Below are 21827 nucleotides of genomic sequence, written 5' to 3' on the forward strand. Positions count from 1 at the left end.
TCTCTTTCCTCTACTCTAGTGATCTCCCTTCAATTTTTAGGAGATACCTCTCACTTTTCTATTCATTTTTCCTCTCTAGCTTCCACATGAGAAAAAAACATGTGATTGTAGTTTTTTATTTTTTTTTAAGTGATTGAACCTCAGATAAAAAGTGACATGCCAGGTGCAGTGGTGCACATGTAATCCCAGCAACTTGGAAGGCTAAGGCTGGAGGATTGTGAGTTCAAACCCAGCCTCAGCAAAAGCAAGTTGCTAAGCAACTCAGTGAGACGGCATCTCTAATAAAATATAAAAAAAGGGCTGGGGATGTAGCTCAATGGTTAAGTGTCCCTGAGTTTAATCCCTGGTACTACCCCCTGCTAAAAAATAAGTGCCTTAATAGAATGATTAGATCAAACTGTGGGATATGTAGGGCTTATTATACAAAGAGGATGGTGGAATTATATGTTAGGGGAAGAATTTTGGAATTATATGTTAGGGAAAGAATTTTGTCATAACTTTTTTTGTTGTGAATTTTGTTGTGAAATCCTGTCAGATTCTATGTAGCTGATCCAGAATTGAGGCTTACTGGGGAAATCATGAGATTCACTCTTTAGTATACTGCAAAGGTACTGACTATCTGAAGAGGGAAAAAAAGGGCAATATGCTTATGCATGATCACATGTTTCTTAAAAGAATGTCACTCAACATGAAAGAAATTAAAATATAGGAAACAAACAAACCAAATGTGTAACTTCACTGAGAAGCATAAATTTCTTCCACTGGTCTCTAATTTACTCTTAACCCAGTATTCCTAACGTATATGACTCTATGGGTATTACTCTGTTCTACCAGATGTCAGCAACCTATAGCACACATATTAAAAAACTAAAATGGTTTGTGTATTTTAATAATACTGCTGCATCCCTCCTATCCTGCTGAGAGCCATAGCCAAGTAGGAATGACGCATGGCAATTTCCTTGTCAGCCTACCCAATGTTGCTTAGAGGGAGGACTCTCCATTGTGGAAATGGGCTTGCTGGACCCAGGTCATTTGCAGTGACATTGCATGAATGTTTGAGAAAGGTGACCCTACTCAAGGACCAGGGTGGATTCGGGTTTAGGGTGGATCCTGCTGGGAATAAAGCAGTTCCAGGTTTAGGGTGGATCCTGCTGGGAATAGGGCATATCCTGCTGCCTCAGGCGCCCGCTCCTTGAGTTCCCCTTGAGTTCTCGCGGGATTCAGAGAGTATTTGGTATGCAGAGCCCGGTGGAGTGTGTGGATTTTCCCAGAATGTGTGTGTAGAGTGCCGGTGACAGTTCGAGAATAAGAGTTGCTGTTTGAATCTACAATGGCTCGGTTATTTTGTGCCCAGCCAGACTGCGGCATTTGGCGGCCCATGCAGGGAACGTCTGAAGCTTGGAGGTAAGTGAAATTGCTTGTCCCTGAGGGAAAGTGAGAGAATGGGTGACCATTTCAAAAAACAATGTGTTCTTGTTTTGATTTATTTTGTTTTTGTTTCAAGCTGCCTATCCCTAGAATTTTCTCAAGCAAACTGGGAAAAATGGTTGGCTCAAGGTTTGAAGTTTTTCGGCCCTGAGGAAGAGAAAATTGATACAACGATTTTTTATTCCATTTTTGTTTCATTCAGTTTTGGTTTTGTTTTATGTTATCTTATTGGGTTGCGTTATCTTTATAGTAGATTAGAAATTAGTAAAAAACAAACTGAAAGAGTGTTAAGTAAATTGTTAGAGGTCCAGACTATGGTAGAAAACATGTTAGATCAAGCAAAAGAGAAGGTCTCTCCAGCTAGTCAGATAGAGGAAGAAAATTTAAAGAAAAAAGCTTAGAGGAGAAACAGCTATTAGGAAAAAAGCTACAACAGGAGGCTGCTACTAACTCCGTTCTATCACCAGAGGGCGTAATTCAACCAACAGCTCCACTTATGGAGACAGCTGAGTGGCCCTCAACCCCCGTAGTTGATAAATGGGATCCTGAGACAGGACCTCAAAGATTAGCATGCCCTGTACTTGAAAAGGCAGGAGGGCAGCGAATTCACCGTGCTTTAGATTTCAAAACAATGAAGCAGTTAAAGGAGGCTGTAACAACCTATGGTCCCCAAGCACCCTTCATGGTAAGCATGGTCGAATCCATTACCAACTTGGACATGACACCAGCAGATTGGGCTAGAATGTGTAAATCTGTGCTAAATGGAGGACAATATTTGTTATGGAAGGTTGCCAATGAGGAATTTTGCACGGACACAGCTAGACGAAATGCAGCAGCCGGTTACCCTCGAAGAAATCTAGATATGTTGTTAGGAAAAGAACCTTATGAGGGTCAACGGCAACAAACTGAATATGATCCTGCTATATATGCACAAATTGCTGCAGACGCAGTTAGGGCATAGAAAACTTTACAAGGACATGGAGATTTACAAGGCCAGTTATCTAAGGTGATACATAGAGCTAATGAACCTTACGCTGAATTTGTAGATGGGCTTATTCAAATAGCTAACAGAATTTTTGGGGATACAGAACAAGCAATGCCATTAATAAAACAACTGGCTTATGAACAAGCAAATCGTTACTGCAGAGAGGTCATTACACCATGGAGACATGAAGATTTAAACACATATATTAAATTATGTAGAGACATTAATGAACAAGGGCAAGTCTTGGCAGCTGCAGTACAACAGGCTTTAGATGCCAGGCCAAAAACATGCTTCAATTGTGAACAAACAGGACATTTTAAAAGAAATTGCCCCGTAGGAAAAGGATTTAACAAAACTAGGTATCAAAGGAATAGAATACTAGGTATTTGCCCACGATGCCGTAGAGGGAGACATTGGGCTAATGAATGCCGTTCTGAAACCACCAGAGGGGGTACTCCCTTATCAAAAAACAGACAAGGATCAGGTATTTACCCATGATATCGTGGAGAAAGGCATCAGGCTCCATTGCCAAAAAACGGACTGGGGGGCCCAATGCTCCGGGGCCAACAACCACAAATATACGGGGCAGTGGAGGAACCCAGCAACACCATCAGGGTAGTGCCCAGGACACATTGTCCATTAAACCCCTCATCAGACAAACCAGAGTGAGCACAGGGTTGGACATCTGCACCTCTGCCAGAGCATTACTAACTCCAGAGATGGGAGTTCAAATCATTCCCACAGGAGTAAAAGGACCTCTTCCCCAAAGAACAGTAGGCTTATTATTGGGACGCAGTTCTTCTACACTAAAAGGACTTATGATAAGTCCTGGGGTAATTGATCCCGATTATGTAGGTGAAATAAAAATTATAGCTAGTTCTCCAAGAGGTATATCAGTAATTTCACCAGGAGATAGAATAGCACAGTTGTTAATAATACCCAGCCTACATGATAAATTTTCTAGTCATAGTGTAGAAAGAGGTTCCAGGGGATTAGGCTCCACAGGTGTAGATTGGGCTATGCTATCTTTAAATTTAGATTCTCGCCCAATGCTAAAACTAAATATTCAAGGACATGAATTTAATGGGCTACTGGACACAGGTGCTGACCTTAGCATCATATCTCATCAAGAATGGCCAAAACATTGGCCATTACAACAAGCCACTCAAACGCTTCGAGGCCTAGGAGTGGCGACTAATCCCCACAGAAGTGCAATGGTATTAGACTGGAAGGATCCTGAAGGATGTGAAGAAACTATACAGCCAGATGTATTGGATCATCTTCCTATAAACTTATGGGGATGAGATGTCCTAGATCAATTAGGTTTGACATTAACAAATAACATCAATCCTAATGCGCCCACTACTAGGGCTAGACAAGGTTTTAGGAAAAAAAAGATTAGGAGAACAAGAACAAGGTATAGCAGCACCAATTCAAATAGATCAAGGAATAAATAGACATGGATTGGGTTTTCAGAAGGGGCCACTGAGACAATCAAAATTACTTGGAAATCAGAAAGACCAGTATGGGTTCCTCAGTGGCCCCTGACTAAAGAAAAGATACAAGCAGCCCATGATCTGGTCACACAACAATTAGCTGAAGGACATATACAACCTTCTGTATCTCCCCATAATACTCCCATTTTTGTCATCAAAAAGAAATCTGGTAAATGGAGATTATTGCAAGATTTAAGAGCCATTAATAATGAGATGGTTATTATGGGACCTGCTCAATCAGGGATTCCCCAATTATCTGCTTTGCCAAAAACTTGGTATGTTTTAGCTATAGATATTAAAGATTGTTTTTTTTTCAATTCCAATTCATCCCGAGGATAGTCCATGTTTTGCATTTACTATCCCTGCACTAAATCATGAAGGTCCCGATCAGAGATATGAATGGAAAGTACTCCCTCAAGGGATGGCTGACAGTCCAACTATGTGTCAAATCTATGTTAAAAAAGCAATCCAGCCATTTAGAAATCAAAATCCTGAACTACAAATATTTCACTATATGGATAATGTATTATTAGCACATACAGATAAAAACACATTGCTGGAATGTTATGCCATACTTACAAACTTATTAAAAAATTATAATCTAGAGATAGCAATAGATAAAGTACAATTAAATTTTCAAATTAATTATTTAGGAGTTCTATTATCCTCAACCATGGTCTGTCCACCAAAAATTCAAGTACAAGTAGATCAACTCAAATCACTTAACGACTTTCAAAAGTTATTGGGAGACATAAATTAGACAAGGCCTTATCTAGGCATACCAACAGGAGAGTTGGGACCTTTATTTGATATCCTAAAAGGTCCATCAGATCCAAATTCACCCCGCATGTTAACTCCTAAAGCGAGAAAGGCATTAAAAATTATTGAAACATATATGGAAAATATGCATTTGGATAGAATTGATATAAGTTTGCCTTTATTATTTATTGTACTACCAACAAAAAATATTCCTACAGGAGTATTTTGGCAAGAAGGTCCATTTTTGTGGATACATTTATCTTATTCTCCTAACACTATTCTTACTAGGTATCCTGAGGCTGTAGGACAATTAATACTCAAAGGAATAAAAGCAGCAAAGGGAGTGTTTGGAATTTCTCCCAATAAAATTATTACTCCGTATACTATGGATCAAATTGATGAGTTAGCTAATGAGTTAAATACTTGGGCAATAATCATGTGTAAATCTAATGTTTCCTTTGATAATCACTTACCATCTAATCCTTTGTTGTCTTTTTGGTCTAAGCATCCTATAGTTTTTCCAAAAATGACAAGAAAAACCCCTATCATGAATGCTCCAAATATATTCACTGATGGGTCAAATAATGGTACAGCACCAGTAGTTACCCCTGAGCAAACTTTTACATTTTTAGTACCAAAACAATCAGCTCAAAAGGTAGAGCTTAATGCAGTTTTACAAGCTTTTGTGATGTTTAAAGATTCTGTATTTAATTTATTTTCTGATAGTCAGTATATAGTTAATGCTATAGTATCCCTTGAAGATGCTGGTAGGATTTCCCCTTCCTCTACTGTTTTCTTTTTGTTTTCCACTATACAAAGTCTAATCTGGGACAGAAAAGATCCATTCTTTATAGGACATATCAGGGCACATACAGGATTGCCTGGAGCCCTTAGTTTGGGCAATGATTTAGCAGATAAAACTACACATGACATACATATTTTCTCTACATTAGAAGAAACTACAAATTTTCATAAAAGGTTCCATGTCAATGCTAATACTTTACAAAAGCGTTTTAAAATAACTAAGGAACAAGCCAGACATATAATAAAACAATGTCAAAATTGTGTGACCTTTTTACCACAAGTTAATCTTGGAGTCAATCCTAGAGGACTGATGCCTAACCATATTTGGCAGATGGACGTCACACACTTGCCAGAATTTGGAAAATTAAAATATTTACATGTTACAGTTGCTACTTCTTCCAGATTTTTGATGGGCTCCTTTCATGCCGGAAAAAAAACTAAAGATGTTATAGCTCATTGCTTACAAAATTTTGCCACTGTGGGCGTTCCAAAACAGTTAAAAACAGATAATGGTCCTGGTTATACTTCTACCTCTTTTAAACATTTTGCTCATCATTTGGTATTACACACATAACAGGAATTCCATACAATCCTCAGGGACAAGGCATAGTTGAAAGAGCTCATCAAACTATTAAAACGTACTTATTAAATCAAAAAGAGGGAATTGGAAAGGGATATATATCTCCCAAAGATAAACTTAAGATAACACTTTTTACTCTAAACTTTTTAAATTTGGATTCATCAGGGCTTAGTGCTGTGGAAAGACATATGTATTCAAAAAATGTACATAAGCCTAAGGTTCTTTGGAAAGATATTCTAACAGGACAATGGAAAGGTCCTGACCCAGTGATTGTCTGGAGTCGGGGTTCTGTTTGTGTGTTTCCACAGGGAGAACAGCAGCCAATTTGGATTCCAGAGAGACTAACCAAAGCGATTTCTACAGACCAAAAAGAAGATGATTTGACTCAAATCCATAACAGCTGATATCCAGAGCTCCAGCTTGGCTATTCTTACATCTGCAACAGTGATTAACCAGGATGTTTTTTTTTCAATATCTATTTTATTATTGCCTTTTCCCACATCATAAAGTTTTATTTTATTTTTTGAGCTCATACAGACCTAGGTTAATGCTTTTCTGATCAGTTTTATTTTTTGACTGTGGAATTTTTAAACACTGCAATGGAAATTTCGCCTGTGTAAAGCTACAAGGTCTTTACTATTGTCTTATGTGTTGTACGTTTGTGTGCACTCTTGTGTTTTATGTTGTATGTCTGTGTATGCATATGTCCATATATCATATATGAGGAGCGCTCATGAAAAAATGGATCCGAATTTTTTTTTATTCACGTGATTTAAATGGTTTAATTTAAATTAGGTAAACAGCTGTTAAGGATTGTTTTTAAAGGTGGTTAACAGATCTGTTTGTTTACTTTCATCTTTCCTTTTCATTATATTTAATAATTCTGTTCAGGATAATGTAAATTGTTCAGAAAATTGTTTTCTTAGTACCTGTTGGAATGTTACATAATTTCTTTTTAGCATCATTGCCAGAATTCCTATCTTCATCCCAGTGCCAGTGAAGACAAAGATAAAACCAAATTACAGCTTCTATGATAGCTATCACAGTAAACTTTATAAACTGATGCACCAATGAATAATAACAAGTAATGCTCAATCAAGGAGTAGATTTACTTTGGGAGGAAATGGACATATTGATAGATTCCTCCGCTTTGAACTGCTTGCAGAACTTGCCTGGACTATGTATCACTTGTATGCATTGTGAACTATCTGTTGGTGCAGCGAATTGTGGTAGTGCTGGCATATCTTTGCTGATGGTGTCACCGGTGATACAATTTTTCCAAAGGATCCGTCAATTGGCTTGGTGTCATGGCATTTCTGTATCCTCCTCCCTTCTGCTAGTGATGGTCTAAAATTTGGGAGCCAAAAGAGGTGAGGCAAAGAAACTCACCCCCCCACACACTGGTGCATAGGCCTATCCACAAGTATGGCTGTATGCTGGACCGGTAGTCAGTGACGGGTATGATCCAATTGCAGTGGTACCAACCTAAGACAGGAGGCTGACGCCTAGAGGTCAGATCATCCGATGACGGGTAAGGACCATATGTTGAATTGGACAACCTAACAGGCACAGTCCCTAAGCCACATTGCTTGTTGTTTAATTAATCAGAAGGGGCAAGATGCTGAGAGCCATAGCCAAGTAGGAATGACGCACGGCAATTTCCTTGTCAGTCTACCCACTGTTGCTTAGAGGGAGGACTCTCCATTGTGGAAATGGGCTTGCCTTGGACCCAGGTCATTTGCAGTGACATTGTATGAATGTTTGAGAAAGGTGACCCTGCTCAAGGACCAGGGTGGATCCGGGTTTAGGGTGGATCCTGCTGGGAATAGGGCGTATCCTGCTGCCTCAGGCGCCAGCTCCTTGAGTTCCCCTTGAGTTCTCGCGGGATTCAGAGAGTATTTGGTATGCAGAGCCCCATGGAGTGTGTGGATTTTCCCAGAACGTGTGTGTAGAGTGCCGGTGACAGTTTGAGAATAAAGAGTTGCTGTTTGAATCTACAAGGTGTGTGGTGGCTCGGTTATTTTGTGCCCAGCCAGACTGCGGCACTATCCAACCACCTGTAAGAACCTTCAGTAACTGTCAAGAGACTTGGTAGTTAAGACTAGGATGTACAGGCAAGGGCAATGTTAAGTTTGAATCACTTATTTCACAGTTTTGCCCATAGCCTATATGTCCTTTCTGTATCTCAATTCATAGTACTAATCAATAATAAACTAATTTCTGAGGAAGCTACCCCTATACTAAGGAAAACACTAAGATTTATTCTTTTTAAGAATGGAGTTGTTATTACTGCTGTTCACCAATTTTTTCTCCTTTTTTTCCCACAAGGACTCTCCCCAAAGTAGAAACACTGAGGCAAGTCATGATACAGAACAACAACAACAAAAAAGATAAATCCAAAGATGGAGCAGCTAGAAAACCTCCGTGTTAACATTCTGAAGATATACTCAAACTATAACTGTCCTCTAACTTATTTAAATCTACTCAGGTAAGGCTGTTCCCCAAATAGAATTAATCTTCAAATTCAATCCTCCAAATCTATTGTCCTTCTGATTACCTGAAAGGGGTTGAGTTTTTGTCCAGCCACTCATGGATACTGTGGAGTCCACCTCTAGGATGCTACTGCTGTGAGACTTTGGGATATGACGCCAAGAAGGGACTATCCCAGCTGATCTCTTAGCACTTGGATCCCTTCAAAAAAGAACCCAGAATTTAGCAGAAGCATCAGAAGGGTGATTACTTGCAATACTAACAAGACTAAATTCCTACAACAAAACATCAAACTAATATAATTAAAGTTTCTGAGAGCCAGGCATGGCAGCACGCACCTGCAGTCGTAACTATTCAGGAAGCTGAGGCAGGAGGACTGTCTGAGCCAGGAGTTCAAAGACAGCCTGAACATAGCAAGAGCCCTTCTTTTTAAAAAAAGGGTGGGGAAGGGGAAGCTGGGGATGTAGCTCAAAGGTAAGCAAAACTTGCCTAGAATGTGTAAGGTCCTGAGTTCAATCCTACTATAAAACACACACACACACACACACACACGCTTCTGCTAAACTTCTTCTGGAAATTGAAAAATATTACAATCCCTCCATTTTCAATTCCACTCATTTCCTCCATTTTATCTTAACTCATTTACATCTTATGCTTCTAACATACATAGTATCTGACACAATAGACACTCAAAATCTATTAAATGAATTAATGAACATATTATATATTATCTTCCCTTTTCCTGCTAAATTTTTATTCTTTTTTTCCCCTGTGGTGGTGGGGACCAAACCCAAAGCCTTGTGCATGCTAGGCAAGTACTCTACTACTGAACTATATCCCCAGCCCAATCTTATTAAATATTTTGGCATCATCTCATGTGCAAAACTGAAAAGGGTCCTGTGCCTACAGAAGAAGAGTGGGAAAGAATGAGGATATGATATCACCCTTGCAGAAAATATAATCTTTCCTTTTAGAACAGCTATACTATTAGTGAAATCGTGTCTGTGGCAACTCAGTAAAACTAATATATGTAGATCAAAAACACATAGAACAAACTGCCTTACAAGTAGAATGGAATGAACTCTGTCTAAATTGTCACCATTATCTTATAGGATTATGAATATCACTGGCTTCATAAAACCCAGAATACCCAGTTACCCAAAAAACCAAACAAAAACAAAAACTCTTTCAAATTAGAAAGCAAGAATAAGTAATAGTTGGTTTTTTTCTGATTATAGAATTATAAAGGTTTGCTTCACTAATTGATTCTTTCATTGAAAATTATTAAGTAATTTAAAATACATTTTAAAATTATATATATTTAAGATATAGAAAATTATGTTATAAGATACACATAGATGATAAAAAGATTATTGTAAGTGAAGCAAAATGAACATAACCATCATCTTATATAGTTACTCTTATTTTTGTGGCAAGAGCAGCTAAGATCTCATGTAACATGAATTCTATATACAGTACAATGTTAATACCTATATTCCTCATTGTTGTATATTAGAACTCTAAACTTGTTCATCCTACGTATCAGGAAAATTTGAAACATTTACTTTGTTTTTGGAATCGAATCAGGGGTACTTTACCACTGAGCTACAACCCCCCAACCCTTTTAATTTTGAGGCAGGTTCTTGCTAAATTACTTAGGTCCTGGCTACATTCCTAAGGCTGGCCTTGATCTTGTAATCCTCCTGCCTCAGCCTCCTGAGTTGCTGAAATTACAGGTATGAGCCATCAAGCCCAGCAAAATATGGAACATTTCACAAATTTACACATCCTTGCAAAAGGGGCCATATTAATCTTTTTTGTATTCTTCAAATTTTAGTACAGATGCTGCTGAAGTAGGCACTAAAGAATTATTTTATATCTGATTCTTGAAAGCTTTCTCACTTCTTAAGCACCTTTGTTCTTCCTGCCAGCAGAGGGTGCTGCTGCTATATAAAGTTGGTAAACCACATAGATAATATTAAAGCCCATTTCTCAATTTATTTAAGCCATGGTTGAAAACTCTAATTAGGTGGCTCACATTGCTGCAAGGGACAACACCTCTATTCAAAATCCAAACAATACCTGCAAATATTCGAGCTCTCAGGCAAGGCTGCATCCAGGCTGACAGGGCTATTGCTGTTCCTCTCACTGCTCTCATAACCAGATTCCATTCGCTGAATTAGGCGAGGTTGTTGCTCTAAAAGATGAGAGGTTAGTCGTGCTGAGCCCCAGGGTTTGTACTGAGGGCTTGGTCCAACAGGTTTAGTGTTGTAAGCAGGTGGCTTGCTTGGTTCATCTGGTGTAAATTCTTTAGCTATCCCAATGAAAGGACAAGTAAGGAAAAGGAGGTAAATTAAACATCTGCCTATATAAAGACCTATCCCTCCCTCCAACTACTCATTCATTGAACTCACATTCCCCCCAAACCAGACATCAGAGTAAAAATGTACCTTGCCAGGTATATCAGAAAATCAAATTCTTAAAAATACCATCATCTTTATTATAAAGTCCAATTCTTCCCTAATTATCTCCTTACCTGAGTCCTCAGCAAAAGGGCTAAGCTGGGTATAGCCACAATGCTTCCTTTTGTCCTTACTAAAAATACTGTCAATATTCAGAGATTCTCGTTTGGGTCTCCATGTTGGACGATACTTGCTAGAAGAACTGGATTTTGACTCACTGCTGGTACTCTCTATTTCCCAATCACGAGAGTGTAAAGACAGGTTCCTAAGAGGTTTTTTGTCAGGTTGGTCTCCTCCCCTACCCCCACAGGGAGATCCTATATTGGTCTGAGAAGCCAGGGATGGTCTGTTATGAATTATATTGCTGACTGTCTCTTTAAAATCCCTTAGCCTGTTGGTGCTGCTGGATGATTTGGAGGCGTTCCTAGGAGCCTGTTTCTCTTTCAGTGTTTCTCCTAAAAACACAAAGAATGAATCAAATATAGATGTTTAAAGTGATTAGAAATACCCAGATCCTAAAGTTCAGAAAGTAAGGAAAAACCCTTTGAACAGAAAGGAGAAGCCAACGGTCTAAATGTGACACAAGTTTGATAGGAAATGAAAATGCAGAAGCTTGCCTTCACTGTGATATCCTGAGGCCTGTGGCTCATCACCTTTCCTCCTAAGACGGCCAGAGTTCCTCTTGCGCTCTACTGGGGACCCTTTCTTGGATGTGTGTTTCTGATTACATTCACTATCAGTCAGATGTCCTAAAAGAACAAGGAAATGGGAGTAAGCTGGTATCTGAGTGACCTCCATCCCCTTGAGAACCTAGGGATTCATGGCAGTACCACAGATTAGAAGCATTTGTGGCCAAAGCTATCTATGAATAGGTTTCTCTCTGTAGATAAATGCAGAGAAACTCAGATATTTAACAAACGTAAAATGTCTCCTGAGCAATTACCAGACTCAAACCACACTCATAATCTTTTCAGTGACCAGAAGGACTAAAGACACATGCTTAGTAACTTTTTGTTTGCCTCTTTACTGCTAGGAATCAAACCTAGAGCCTCGCAAATGCTAAGCAGGTACTCTACCAGATATATCCCAAATCTTGGTAAATTTTAAAAGTAAGTTTTAAAGCTTCTATTAAAATGTCATGTACTTATATATATATATTTTTATTTCACAAATTGAATAAAGAGTTCTTCTTTATTTGGCAACATATATTAAGTGAGGTTGGATTTTTAGTACATTTTGTATTATCTCATGGGCCCCAGCATTTGACCACAAGAGTTCTGATTATGTATGGCTTAAAGACCCAGTTCTAAACAGTCCTTAAATAAGCATCACTTAAAAAGACATTTCAGGGGCTGTAGCTGTAGCTCAGTGGTAGACCACATGCCTGATATGTGTGAGGCACTGGTTTTGATCCTCAGCACCACATAAAAATAAATAAATAAATAAAGGTAAGTAAATAAATTTCAAAAAATAAAAGACATTTCAATTTTGATTAATTCTCTTTTTCATCTTCTACCCACGCTTTGCCAGACTTGACTTCACCCAGACATTATATTTCATAGTCCCTCAATAGTAATTATTAGGAAACCCAGGGAGGCTGGGATATTTTATGCAACTTGCCCTGCTTCATGCCCATAGCAGACAAATGTCCTGAGTATGATTCTGACTTTACAACAAAGATTAGGTTCTAAAGGATATAGTTAACTAAGCTGCTAAAAGCCAGAAGGTGAATTAAATTTGAAGACATGCTTAGAGAAAACTCCCTAGATTCTCAAATACACATAGAGTTAACAGAAATTTGTTTTCATGTTTGTATATGAAAATCCTTGTTGATATTCAAGTATCATCAAAGTAGTGATATGGATACTTATTTTCTACCAATGGCTCCATATATTCTTTTATTGCTTTTTTTTCTCTTGTTGTATTTGGGCTGACAAAAAAAGATTTAAGGAAGGAAGAAATTACTTGGAGCAACTAAATCTTACAATGTAAAGACAGGTCCCATAATCAAACCTTTATTTAACATAAACCTCACTTTCCTAGAAAAAGCACCCAGTTTATCGTTGGTCTGGCTTCTCCCTGGTTCACTATTTCAGAAATATGGCCTTATAGTCACACCTAACACCATCTATGCAGCAGTCATCAAAAGAAATCCAACATGAATTTGATCACCTTCTAGGTCTAATTACCAATTTATGAGAAATAAGAGACAGAAAAAGTTAAAGTATACCTAGGGATAAAATCAGCAAGATTCAAAATGTAAGAAATGTACAGAACAAAATACCTAGTTCTTCAACAATAAATTGCAAGGAAAAAAACAGAGGCAAAGCCTATAAGTTAAAAGTAACCTAAAAGACTCAACCTATCACAATGTGCAGACCTCATTTGGATTTTATGTGAAACACAAAAATAATTTTTAAAATATGACATTTATAAAATAATATTTGAACACTCATTGGCTATTTAGTGGTTTTAAGGAATTATCTTCTTTGTGGGGGTGGGGCCAGTGCTGAGGATCTAACCCAGGGCCTCATGTATGCTAGGTAAACATTACTCCACTGAGCTATATCCCCAGCTCTCATTACTATTTTTAAATGTAATAATGCTTTGTATAAAAAAAAAATATTATGTTTTGGCAATACATGCCAAACTATTTATGAAAGAAATACAATGCTTGGGATTTGGTTCAAAATAATTCAGGAGTGGGAAAAGTGGGTATAACTAAATTGGTTATGAATTATCATTACTAAACTAAGTGATGGGTACCTAGAGGGGCAGTATATACTCTTCTATATACTTATGAATGCGTGAAATTCTCAATTTAAAAAAAGGCCAGACAGAGATTATAACTCCCCAATATGAAGTCAGAAACTCACAAATTCCCCAATTTCTTAAGAACATGGGCACTGGGCTGGAGTTGCGGCTCAGTGGTAGAGTGCTTGCCTCACATGTGTGAGGCACTGGTTTTGATTCTCAGCATTGGATGTAAATAAATGAATAAAATAAAGTCCATCAACAATTTAAAAAAATATTGAAAAAAAAAAGGCTGGGAATATAGGTTAGTTAGTAGAGTGCTTGCCCTGGGTTCAATACCCAGCACCAAAAAAAAAAAAAAAAAAAAAAAAAAAGAATATGGGTACTGTTTTATGCCTCAGATAGTTCTATCTCCCACAATGAACTTTTCATCTCAGGATTCACTCTATTCTTTCTTGTATTCACTATATTGGTTTCTTCCACTGACGCAGGTATACTCTCCTACAGATAAAATAATTTAAGAATGTTCTCTGTGTGGAATGCACAATGATAGCAAATAACAGGAGAAAAACAGACTTCAGAAATAATCACATCAAACAATCATATTACAATGGCCCTTATTGATTTGTTGCTGTTGACAGGAGTGTGTGCAATGGAGTATCATTGTTCATTCAGAAGTGTGTGGTTTCCTTGCATTCCACATAATTACCCAAGTTCTGTGCCTTTCTACCCTTCATGGCAAACATTTCTGACTTGCCTCTGTTTCTTTTTCTTGGGAGAGCTTCTATGCAGGAATTGAATTAGGCAAGAAGGGTCCTCTGTGTAAGTCCCTACCTGTGTCCCGACTGCTCTGGGACATGGAATCATTCTCCACATTATAGATGACTGTCCCCTGAGAATCAGAAGAGAAGTGACTGACCACAGACTCATGGTGGGAGTGTTTGTAGGGATAGCTCTCTGTTGAGGAATCTGTTCGAGTGTCACTTGAGATGGAGGGCTCCCTCCCTAAGGGAAGGAGGAAACACATATGCAAAAGTGAGGAAAGACAGTGACAAAGAGGAAAAGAAATGGATGCAACAAAAGACTATAAAGCAAGAACCTCCTAGAAGGGTGAGAAAGATATATTACAGAGTCATTCTTCCTAAATTCCAGACACACATAAAATTCCTTCCACTTTGCCCCTAATTTGCTAAAGCCCTCACTTTGCCTGCCACTGTGCAAAACTGTGGGATTTGAGAAAACCTATGGGGAAAAGTGGAAGAAATGAAAACATTGTGGGAAGTAGGATTGATTTGGATGGAAAGTCCAAGGCCAACCCTATCCTATAATATTTTTCCTAAACTGCCATGAATGTTGCTAAAAAAATTTTAATTGACATTATATGCATTTTTAATACCACTGAGAAATTATGAGGCAGATATCTAATCTTTGGTTTTAATTAGTTCAGTCAGAATGCTTTCTTTCAAACACCTGACTGAAATATGCACAGTAGAACAAATGAGTGATTTAAGAGAGAAGTAAAACAGGTCTATGTGGGGTACAACAAGTATGAAGAAAGCACCAGATATCAAGCAGTAGGGAAGGAGAAAAATGTCAAATCCAAATATCTTCTCCTTCATAAATATACTAAGAGTCACTGCTATATCCAGAAGAGGGAAATTTTTTTTTCTTCTTCCTTGTCAGAAATCAGACCAAAACTATTAGGATTATAGTTCAAATATTAAGAGCCTCTGTGGGCTAGTCTGAGACTGTAGCCATCAAACTGAAAACTGTTTGCATAGGAAATCATTTAAGTTCTAAAAAATTGACTCAGAAAAGAGAAATTGATTTATAAGCGAAGGAATATCACTCTTGCATTTGGAATTTTAAAACAAAATTCTCTTACCATCCCCCCAAAATGATTAGCTTTACAATGATTCAATTTTTCTTGTCTTAACAATTCATTTAAGTCACTGTTAAAATTGCTAGTAAAAATCAACCCTCTTTACTAACATTAGAAGACTAACTACTTGAGGTCTCCCTCACAAACTTAGTTTCTTGGTGTAAATAAACATAGTTTCCTTCTCACTTTTGAGCTGGGGCAAACTTACTTAGGAAACATACCTTTGAAGGCAGAAGAAAACAAAGCCTGACACAAGTTAGGTTTCAGCACAAGTTGTCACTTCTTTCTTATATATAATGGATCCTCTCTCACTCCAAGCTACGCTGTATGCTAAGCACCCAAATATGAGTCCCAACTATCTGAACACATGGAATGGGAAGAGGGGAGAGGTAGAAAAATAGGTTGCTCACCTGAATCTTCACTATCATAACATGTCCTGCTGTATGACTGGAACTGAGCTTGGGGAGGCAAGTCCTGGGTAGACACTGGGGTACCCTGGGGGTCTGCATAAAGCAGCAGCAAGGGCTGATAATGTCCCTTGATGCATTTGGTTACCACATCCTTCCATTTGGGGCCAATCTATATCAAAAACAATCAGAAAAACATGACAATTATACTTCATATCCACAATTCAAAACATATCTTCTTCTGCAACTTTACTAAAGAAAAGAAATGGGTAAAGAAACAACAAAAGAGATCTTAGACCTAAACTTAATAAATCTTTTTGTTTAATCTTTTTTTGCTAAATCCTTTTAGAAAGCATTAAAAATTCCATAAAATTGGGCCTGGGGCTATAACTCAGTGGTAGAGTACTTGCTTAGCATGTGTGAGGCATTGGGTTCGATTTTAGCACTGCATATAAATGAATAAATAAAATGAAGATCCATCAACTAAAAAAAAAAAAATCCCATAAAATAAATAATAAAATAACTTTTATTTCTGTGAAACATCAATTCAGTTTTAAAATATGAATAAAAGCTCTGAACTTCAGTTGCCTTAATGACCAAGTTCTTTTCTCAGACATTTGATTAAAGCCTTCATTTGAATTTTGCATTTCTATTATTTACTCCTATATATTAAAATCACTTTTAAGAAGCTGAAGAGCACACAGGCTTTCTCTTGCAGACTGATATAGAATAAATGGCATTCAGTTTCAGAGTTCACACATGATAGGGCATAAAATGTCAAACTGCTTAGAATAGACAGCTGAACCTCTCAGTCTTAGCCTATGATGGATTCAGCTCTGCTATCACAGTGGAAAAGAATAACAGAACAGCCGTGGAAACAACAATCCAACCAAATCCCCATGCTCATCCCATCTTAAGCTTGAATCAGGCACACTCTTAAATGTGACCTATATTGTAGCAGTTAGACAATGAGAACAGTGCTTTATTCATAGCAGATATTCAATAAATTTATAACTGAGGTACCATTATATTATTTTATTTTTGTTCCTCCCCCCAAACTTTTTTGCTAACATATTATAGTTGTACATAATAGTTGAATGTACTGTTACAGATTTCTACATGCACATAATACAATATAACTTGGCCAATATCATTCCCATTATTTTAATTAAACACATTTATGCTTCCCCATACAAACCTTTTTTGTTTTAAAACTTTATTTAATAATTTGCTATAAAAATATGGAACACTTCATGAATTTGCTTATCAATTTTGTATAAGGGCCATGCTAATCTTTGTATCATTCCAATCTTAGTACATGTACTGCTGAAGCAAGCATACAAATTTTTTTTTTTTTTTAAAGAAAGAGTGAGATAGAGAGGGAGAGAGAGAGAGAGAGAATTTAATATTTATTTTTTAGTACTTGGCGAACACAGCATCTTTGTTTGTACGTGGTGCTAGGATCGAACCCGGGCCGCACGCATGCCAGGCGAGCGCGCTACCACTTGAGCCACATCCCCAGCCCCGCACACAAATATTATAATACCTTATAAGAGTATTTTTCAAATAAAAACCTAATACATAATTTATATGTCTCCCCAAATTATAACAACAAAGAGAGCGGGGGAGGGAGAGAGAGAGAAAGAAGAGAGAGAGAGAGAGAGAGAGAGAGAGAGAAGAGAAGAGAACAGAACTTGATAAAGATACTGCTTCAAGTCCATGAATTGGTATATTCAGAAGTTCCCCCTAGTTGCTAATATCATCACAAGGGGCTTCCTACTCATACAGATCACTTTGTGCTTTAGATAATACCAAGCTTCCTGCTTTAAGTATCATTATGGCCGTATTTTCCCTACAATAATGTATATCAGCCCTCAGACAAAGTATTGCCCACTGGTAATTCCATTCCAAGATTTGGAATTCTAAATTTTGTGTTGACCTTATACCCAAATTTGAGAGATTAGCCTATTCCCACTCAAGTGAACTAATTAACACACTTTAAAAAATACTTCATCAACTATAAATACAGGACTATTTGTTCTGATGAAGGGATGCAGAAAAAATAACAGAAGATACACTGATCCTGTCTTCAAAGAACTAGGCATCAATTGGAGAAGACAAAACTAATAATACTGATATAAAATTTGGCATATAGTTACCCAGAAAGATAAAAATATAAAGTACATCTTAAAGAGATGGGTGGGATCACCATTCAAAATTACAAAAATGAAAAATGAAGATAAATGAATATCCTTGTTTTTATTTGTTTGGTTTTGGTACTGGGGGTTGAAGCCAGGGGTGCTTTATCACTGAGTTATATCCCCATCCCTTTTTATTTTGAGACAGGATCTTGCAAATAAATTAATGAGACTGGTCTCAAATCAGATTCTCCTGCCTCAGTTTCCTGAGTCACTGGGATTATAGGTGTGTGCCACTGTGCCTGGCTATTCTTGCTTTTCTCATTGCAGTCACCAAACCCTTCAAGACAGCCTTGACTATTCCTACCTCCTTGACATGAGCATCATCAAAATACATCCACTTGCGTATCTTTGTTTGAAAAAAGAATGTAGAATAATGTTTGCCATAATAACAGATCATTCCTACTAAGTACAGTTCAGACTGCTTGGCCCGGTCATCTGTCACTCTGAAAAATAGCTATAGGAAAAAAAAGAAAAGAAAGAACTGTTACATATTCAACCATTTCACATCACCTCTCAGTAGGCTCCATCAACATCTAATTAAGGTACCAACTTGCTTCCTCCTCCCTTCAGTCTAAGTTTTTTTTTTTTTTTTTTTTTTTTTTTTTTACTAGTCCAGATTAATCATCAGAAATAAACCTAAACATTCACAAGACTGGGATCCTAATTAGAATAAGATATATTTCATACTTATATAAACATATCAAAATGGATTCTAACTAAAAAGAATTTTAAAAAAAATTTTAAAAACAGAAATAACTTAAGAAGGGAAAAAGGAAGGAAAAGCAAGACAGATGGTGGTCAGTAAGCTGGCAAGAGGTGATGCCTGAAGCCTATCAGGAACCTAGAAAGTGTTTTTATTTAAACGCTCTTAATTTTCAAAGGCTTCTTATCAGTTGACCACACAAACCTACATTTCCTATAAGAACTTAAGCAGTGGGAAGAAAATCCTTAAGAGGAGCAATACAACAATTATGGTTACCAGCATTGCAATTCCTAGGTACCCAACATTGTCCTGAGTACTAAGAGCCACACAAAAACATTTGAGGAAAAGGATTCTGGCCTTGAGGAACATAAATGGTTGAGAAATAAACATAAAATTTAAACCAAAAAGTACAGAATATGCAGACTATAGAAAATTTTTAAAAAGAGATTTTGTTGTGATAGCCTTCTCAGGTCAGATACCTTGAGGAGATCTAAATTAAGTTCCCAGATAGTTCATTTATCCTCAATAATGGGTTAACTTTAAAACAATGAAGGCTTCCCTTAGTCAAAGGACTATCCTAGAGAGAAACTAGTAGAAAAAAAAGCTAGACTTTCTAGTTTTTCTTGAACTGAAGGAAAACCCTGGCTGTACCTACATTAGGGCATAGATTGGATAAAGTAGAGATCCAATCTGAAAACTTCTTCCCTACTTCCCTAAATAAATACACCTCAAAAACCACTAAATTGGGGCTGGGGTTGTGGCTCAGCGGTATAGAGCACGTGTGAGGTGCTGGGTTCAATCCTCAGCACCACATAAAAAAAAATAAAGGTATTGTGTACAATTACAACTAAAAAAAAAAAAAATATATATATATATATATATATATATATATATATATATATAAAAACACTAAATTTTCCTCTAAGCTGCATCATTACCTTCTCAACAGATATTGGTTTTTTATATGCCTGGGCTCAGGTATCAACTCCTTCAAATCCCATAGCAGCTATGGTCAGGATTGCTCACTCCTTTGACCTTACTACCTTTGGTTATATATACTTTGCTATACCATGCTGTTATAAACAACAATAAATAGAGCATGCAATAACTCTATTGATTAATTCATTTTTAACAGGAGCTAAGCTCTACGAATCCTATCCTTTTTAAGGTCAAAATCATCCCATTTCTTCTAAAAAGCCTTTACCACCTTCACAAAGGAGATATGTGAGCATATACATACAGGTACAGGTATCTATATAAATAAGCATGAGTATAAATATGTGAGCATATACATACAGGTACAGGTATCTATATAAATAAGCATGAGTATATCCATCCAAAACTCTATAATACGTGTCATCTAAGACATACCTTTTTATTCAGTGCTTGAGCAATACTAAGATACAAGAACTCTAAGTCAGAGATAAAGGTAACTAACACGCACATCACCCAACTTAAGGCAGGTGCCCAGACTGTGGATAACATCTTCTGCCAAGTCTGAATGGTCGGAGTCCCATACCAGCCCAATTGTGATAATCTGCGGAGCATTCATCAACACACGGCGAATCCGGATCCTCTCTCCACAGTTACTCTGAAATACATATACCAGGCTAAATCAACAAGACTCTGCCTCAATTCCACTGAGTCAAGATTCTCCTTCTTACTCTGAACCCCCACAACTTAACTTACAGGACAGTTCCGCAGATCCCCCATGGTGCTGGCGTTCTGCAACAGCTCACCAAACATGCTTGGCGAAGGTTTTTCTCGTCTTTCCAGCATACAAATAGCCTGATTGCTTCAAGATGGGGCAGGGGGGAGACAGAGGGGAGTAATGGTGGAACTTGTACTGAGTCATGGTTAAATTTGTTTAAAAAATCATTCATACAAACTCCTAATTCACATGTTTTATTTTCTTCCTCTGCCCAAAATCCACAGCCCCTTATCCTGACCGGCCTCAGTGTCCCACAAACACAATGAGTACTGCTACCTGTCCCAAAATCCAAAGCTCATAGAATCCCCACTTCTCCTCCCACTTTGCTGACCAGAACTGAGCCTAAGAAAAGAGGAGGGATGGGAGGGGAAAGAAGGAGAACAAAAGTTATTTTTAAATAAATAAGTGTTCTGAGTTCAGAACACAGATTCAGCAATAAGGATATATGTTATCTGGTGGCCTTCAGTTAAAGTCCAAAAAACTGGTGGAGTGTCTAAGGGTATAACAGAGAACTCTCTAAAACTCACCAAAGGGAAGTAGTGGAGATGTAATGCACCATCTGGATGAAAGGCAAGGGATCAGAAGTGGCACCACAGCTAGTACATACACACTGGACCAGGGAGAAAAAACAAAACTTAAACAGCCAGTCACAATGTTTTGTAACCCATTTAATAACCCATATCCCAGGATCAAGTGTTCTTGAAGGAAAGATATAAGAAATGGGGGCAAAGATAAGGGATCACCTGCTCAAACAACGTCATTGCAAATTTCTGGTGGGAAATGCAGTGTTGGGCAGTACATATATCTTCTTTGGTTTCATCAGCAATATGGAAGTGAATTCTCATCAGGAGGTTTTCCTAACAGGGAAAGAACAAAAGCAATATACCAACAATACTTAAACAGACAAATGGACAAACTAGTAAACAATTTACCCAGAAAAATAGTAATCCTCCTGGAAAGGAGGAAGAACACTGATTCTTTTTTAGCATACATTAATTTTATTTGCTTATTTTTATGTGGAGCTAGGGATCAAACCAAGTGCCTCACACATGCTAGACAAGCATTCTGCCACTGAGCTACAGCCTCAACCCCAATCAGTACCACTGATTTTTTTTTAACCTTTTTTCAAAAAACAACATCAAAAGCCAGTCTCAGGAAATCAAAG

The 21827-nt window shown here is 37.6% G+C and overlaps 1 protein-coding gene and 2 non-coding genes across 11 annotated transcripts in view; all 3 read right to left on the reverse strand.

Annotated features, from left to right (window-relative positions):
* Positions 1-21827, reverse strand: part of Usp54 (ubiquitin specific peptidase 54) — a 135780-nt gene that overhangs the window by 24335 nt on the left and 89618 nt on the right. For 6 of the 9 annotated variants that reach the window (XM_076834260.1, XM_076834258.1, XM_076834259.1 and 3 more), the window contains 11 exons: positions 21406-21519; positions 21190-21272; positions 20641-20746; positions 20396-20542; positions 18553-18702; positions 16051-16219; positions 14593-14763; positions 11622-11753; positions 11079-11459; positions 10625-10856; positions 8610-8743 (listed from right to left, as the gene is read on the reverse strand). In XM_076834260.1, the coding sequence (XP_076690375.1) occupies positions 8610-8743; positions 10625-10856; positions 11079-11459; positions 11622-11753; positions 14593-14763; positions 16051-16219; positions 18553-18702; positions 20396-20542; positions 20641-20746; positions 21190-21272; positions 21406-21519 (1819 nt within the window). The remainder of the gene's footprint in view (positions 1-8609; positions 8744-10624; positions 10857-11078; positions 11460-11621; positions 11754-14592; positions 14764-16050; positions 16220-18552; positions 18703-20395; positions 20543-20640; positions 20747-21189; positions 21273-21405; positions 21520-21827) is intronic. The other 3 variants (XM_076834262.1, XM_076834261.1, XM_076834266.1) reach the window with 1 other exon arrangement.
* On the reverse strand, positions 10299-10403 carry LOC143381720 (U6 spliceosomal RNA). The gene has a single exon (XR_013088884.1). It is a non-coding gene; the product is annotated as a U6 spliceosomal RNA (small nuclear RNA).
* Positions 17283-17388, reverse strand: LOC143381709 (U6 spliceosomal RNA). Its single transcript, XR_013088877.1, has one exon. It is a non-coding gene; the product is annotated as a U6 spliceosomal RNA (small nuclear RNA).

The sequence above is a fragment of the Callospermophilus lateralis genome, chromosome 15 (genome assembly GCF_048772815.1).
Source record: "Callospermophilus lateralis isolate mCalLat2 chromosome 15, mCalLat2.hap1, whole genome shotgun sequence".
Lineage (NCBI taxonomy): Eukaryota > Metazoa > Chordata > Mammalia > Rodentia > Sciuridae > Callospermophilus > Callospermophilus lateralis.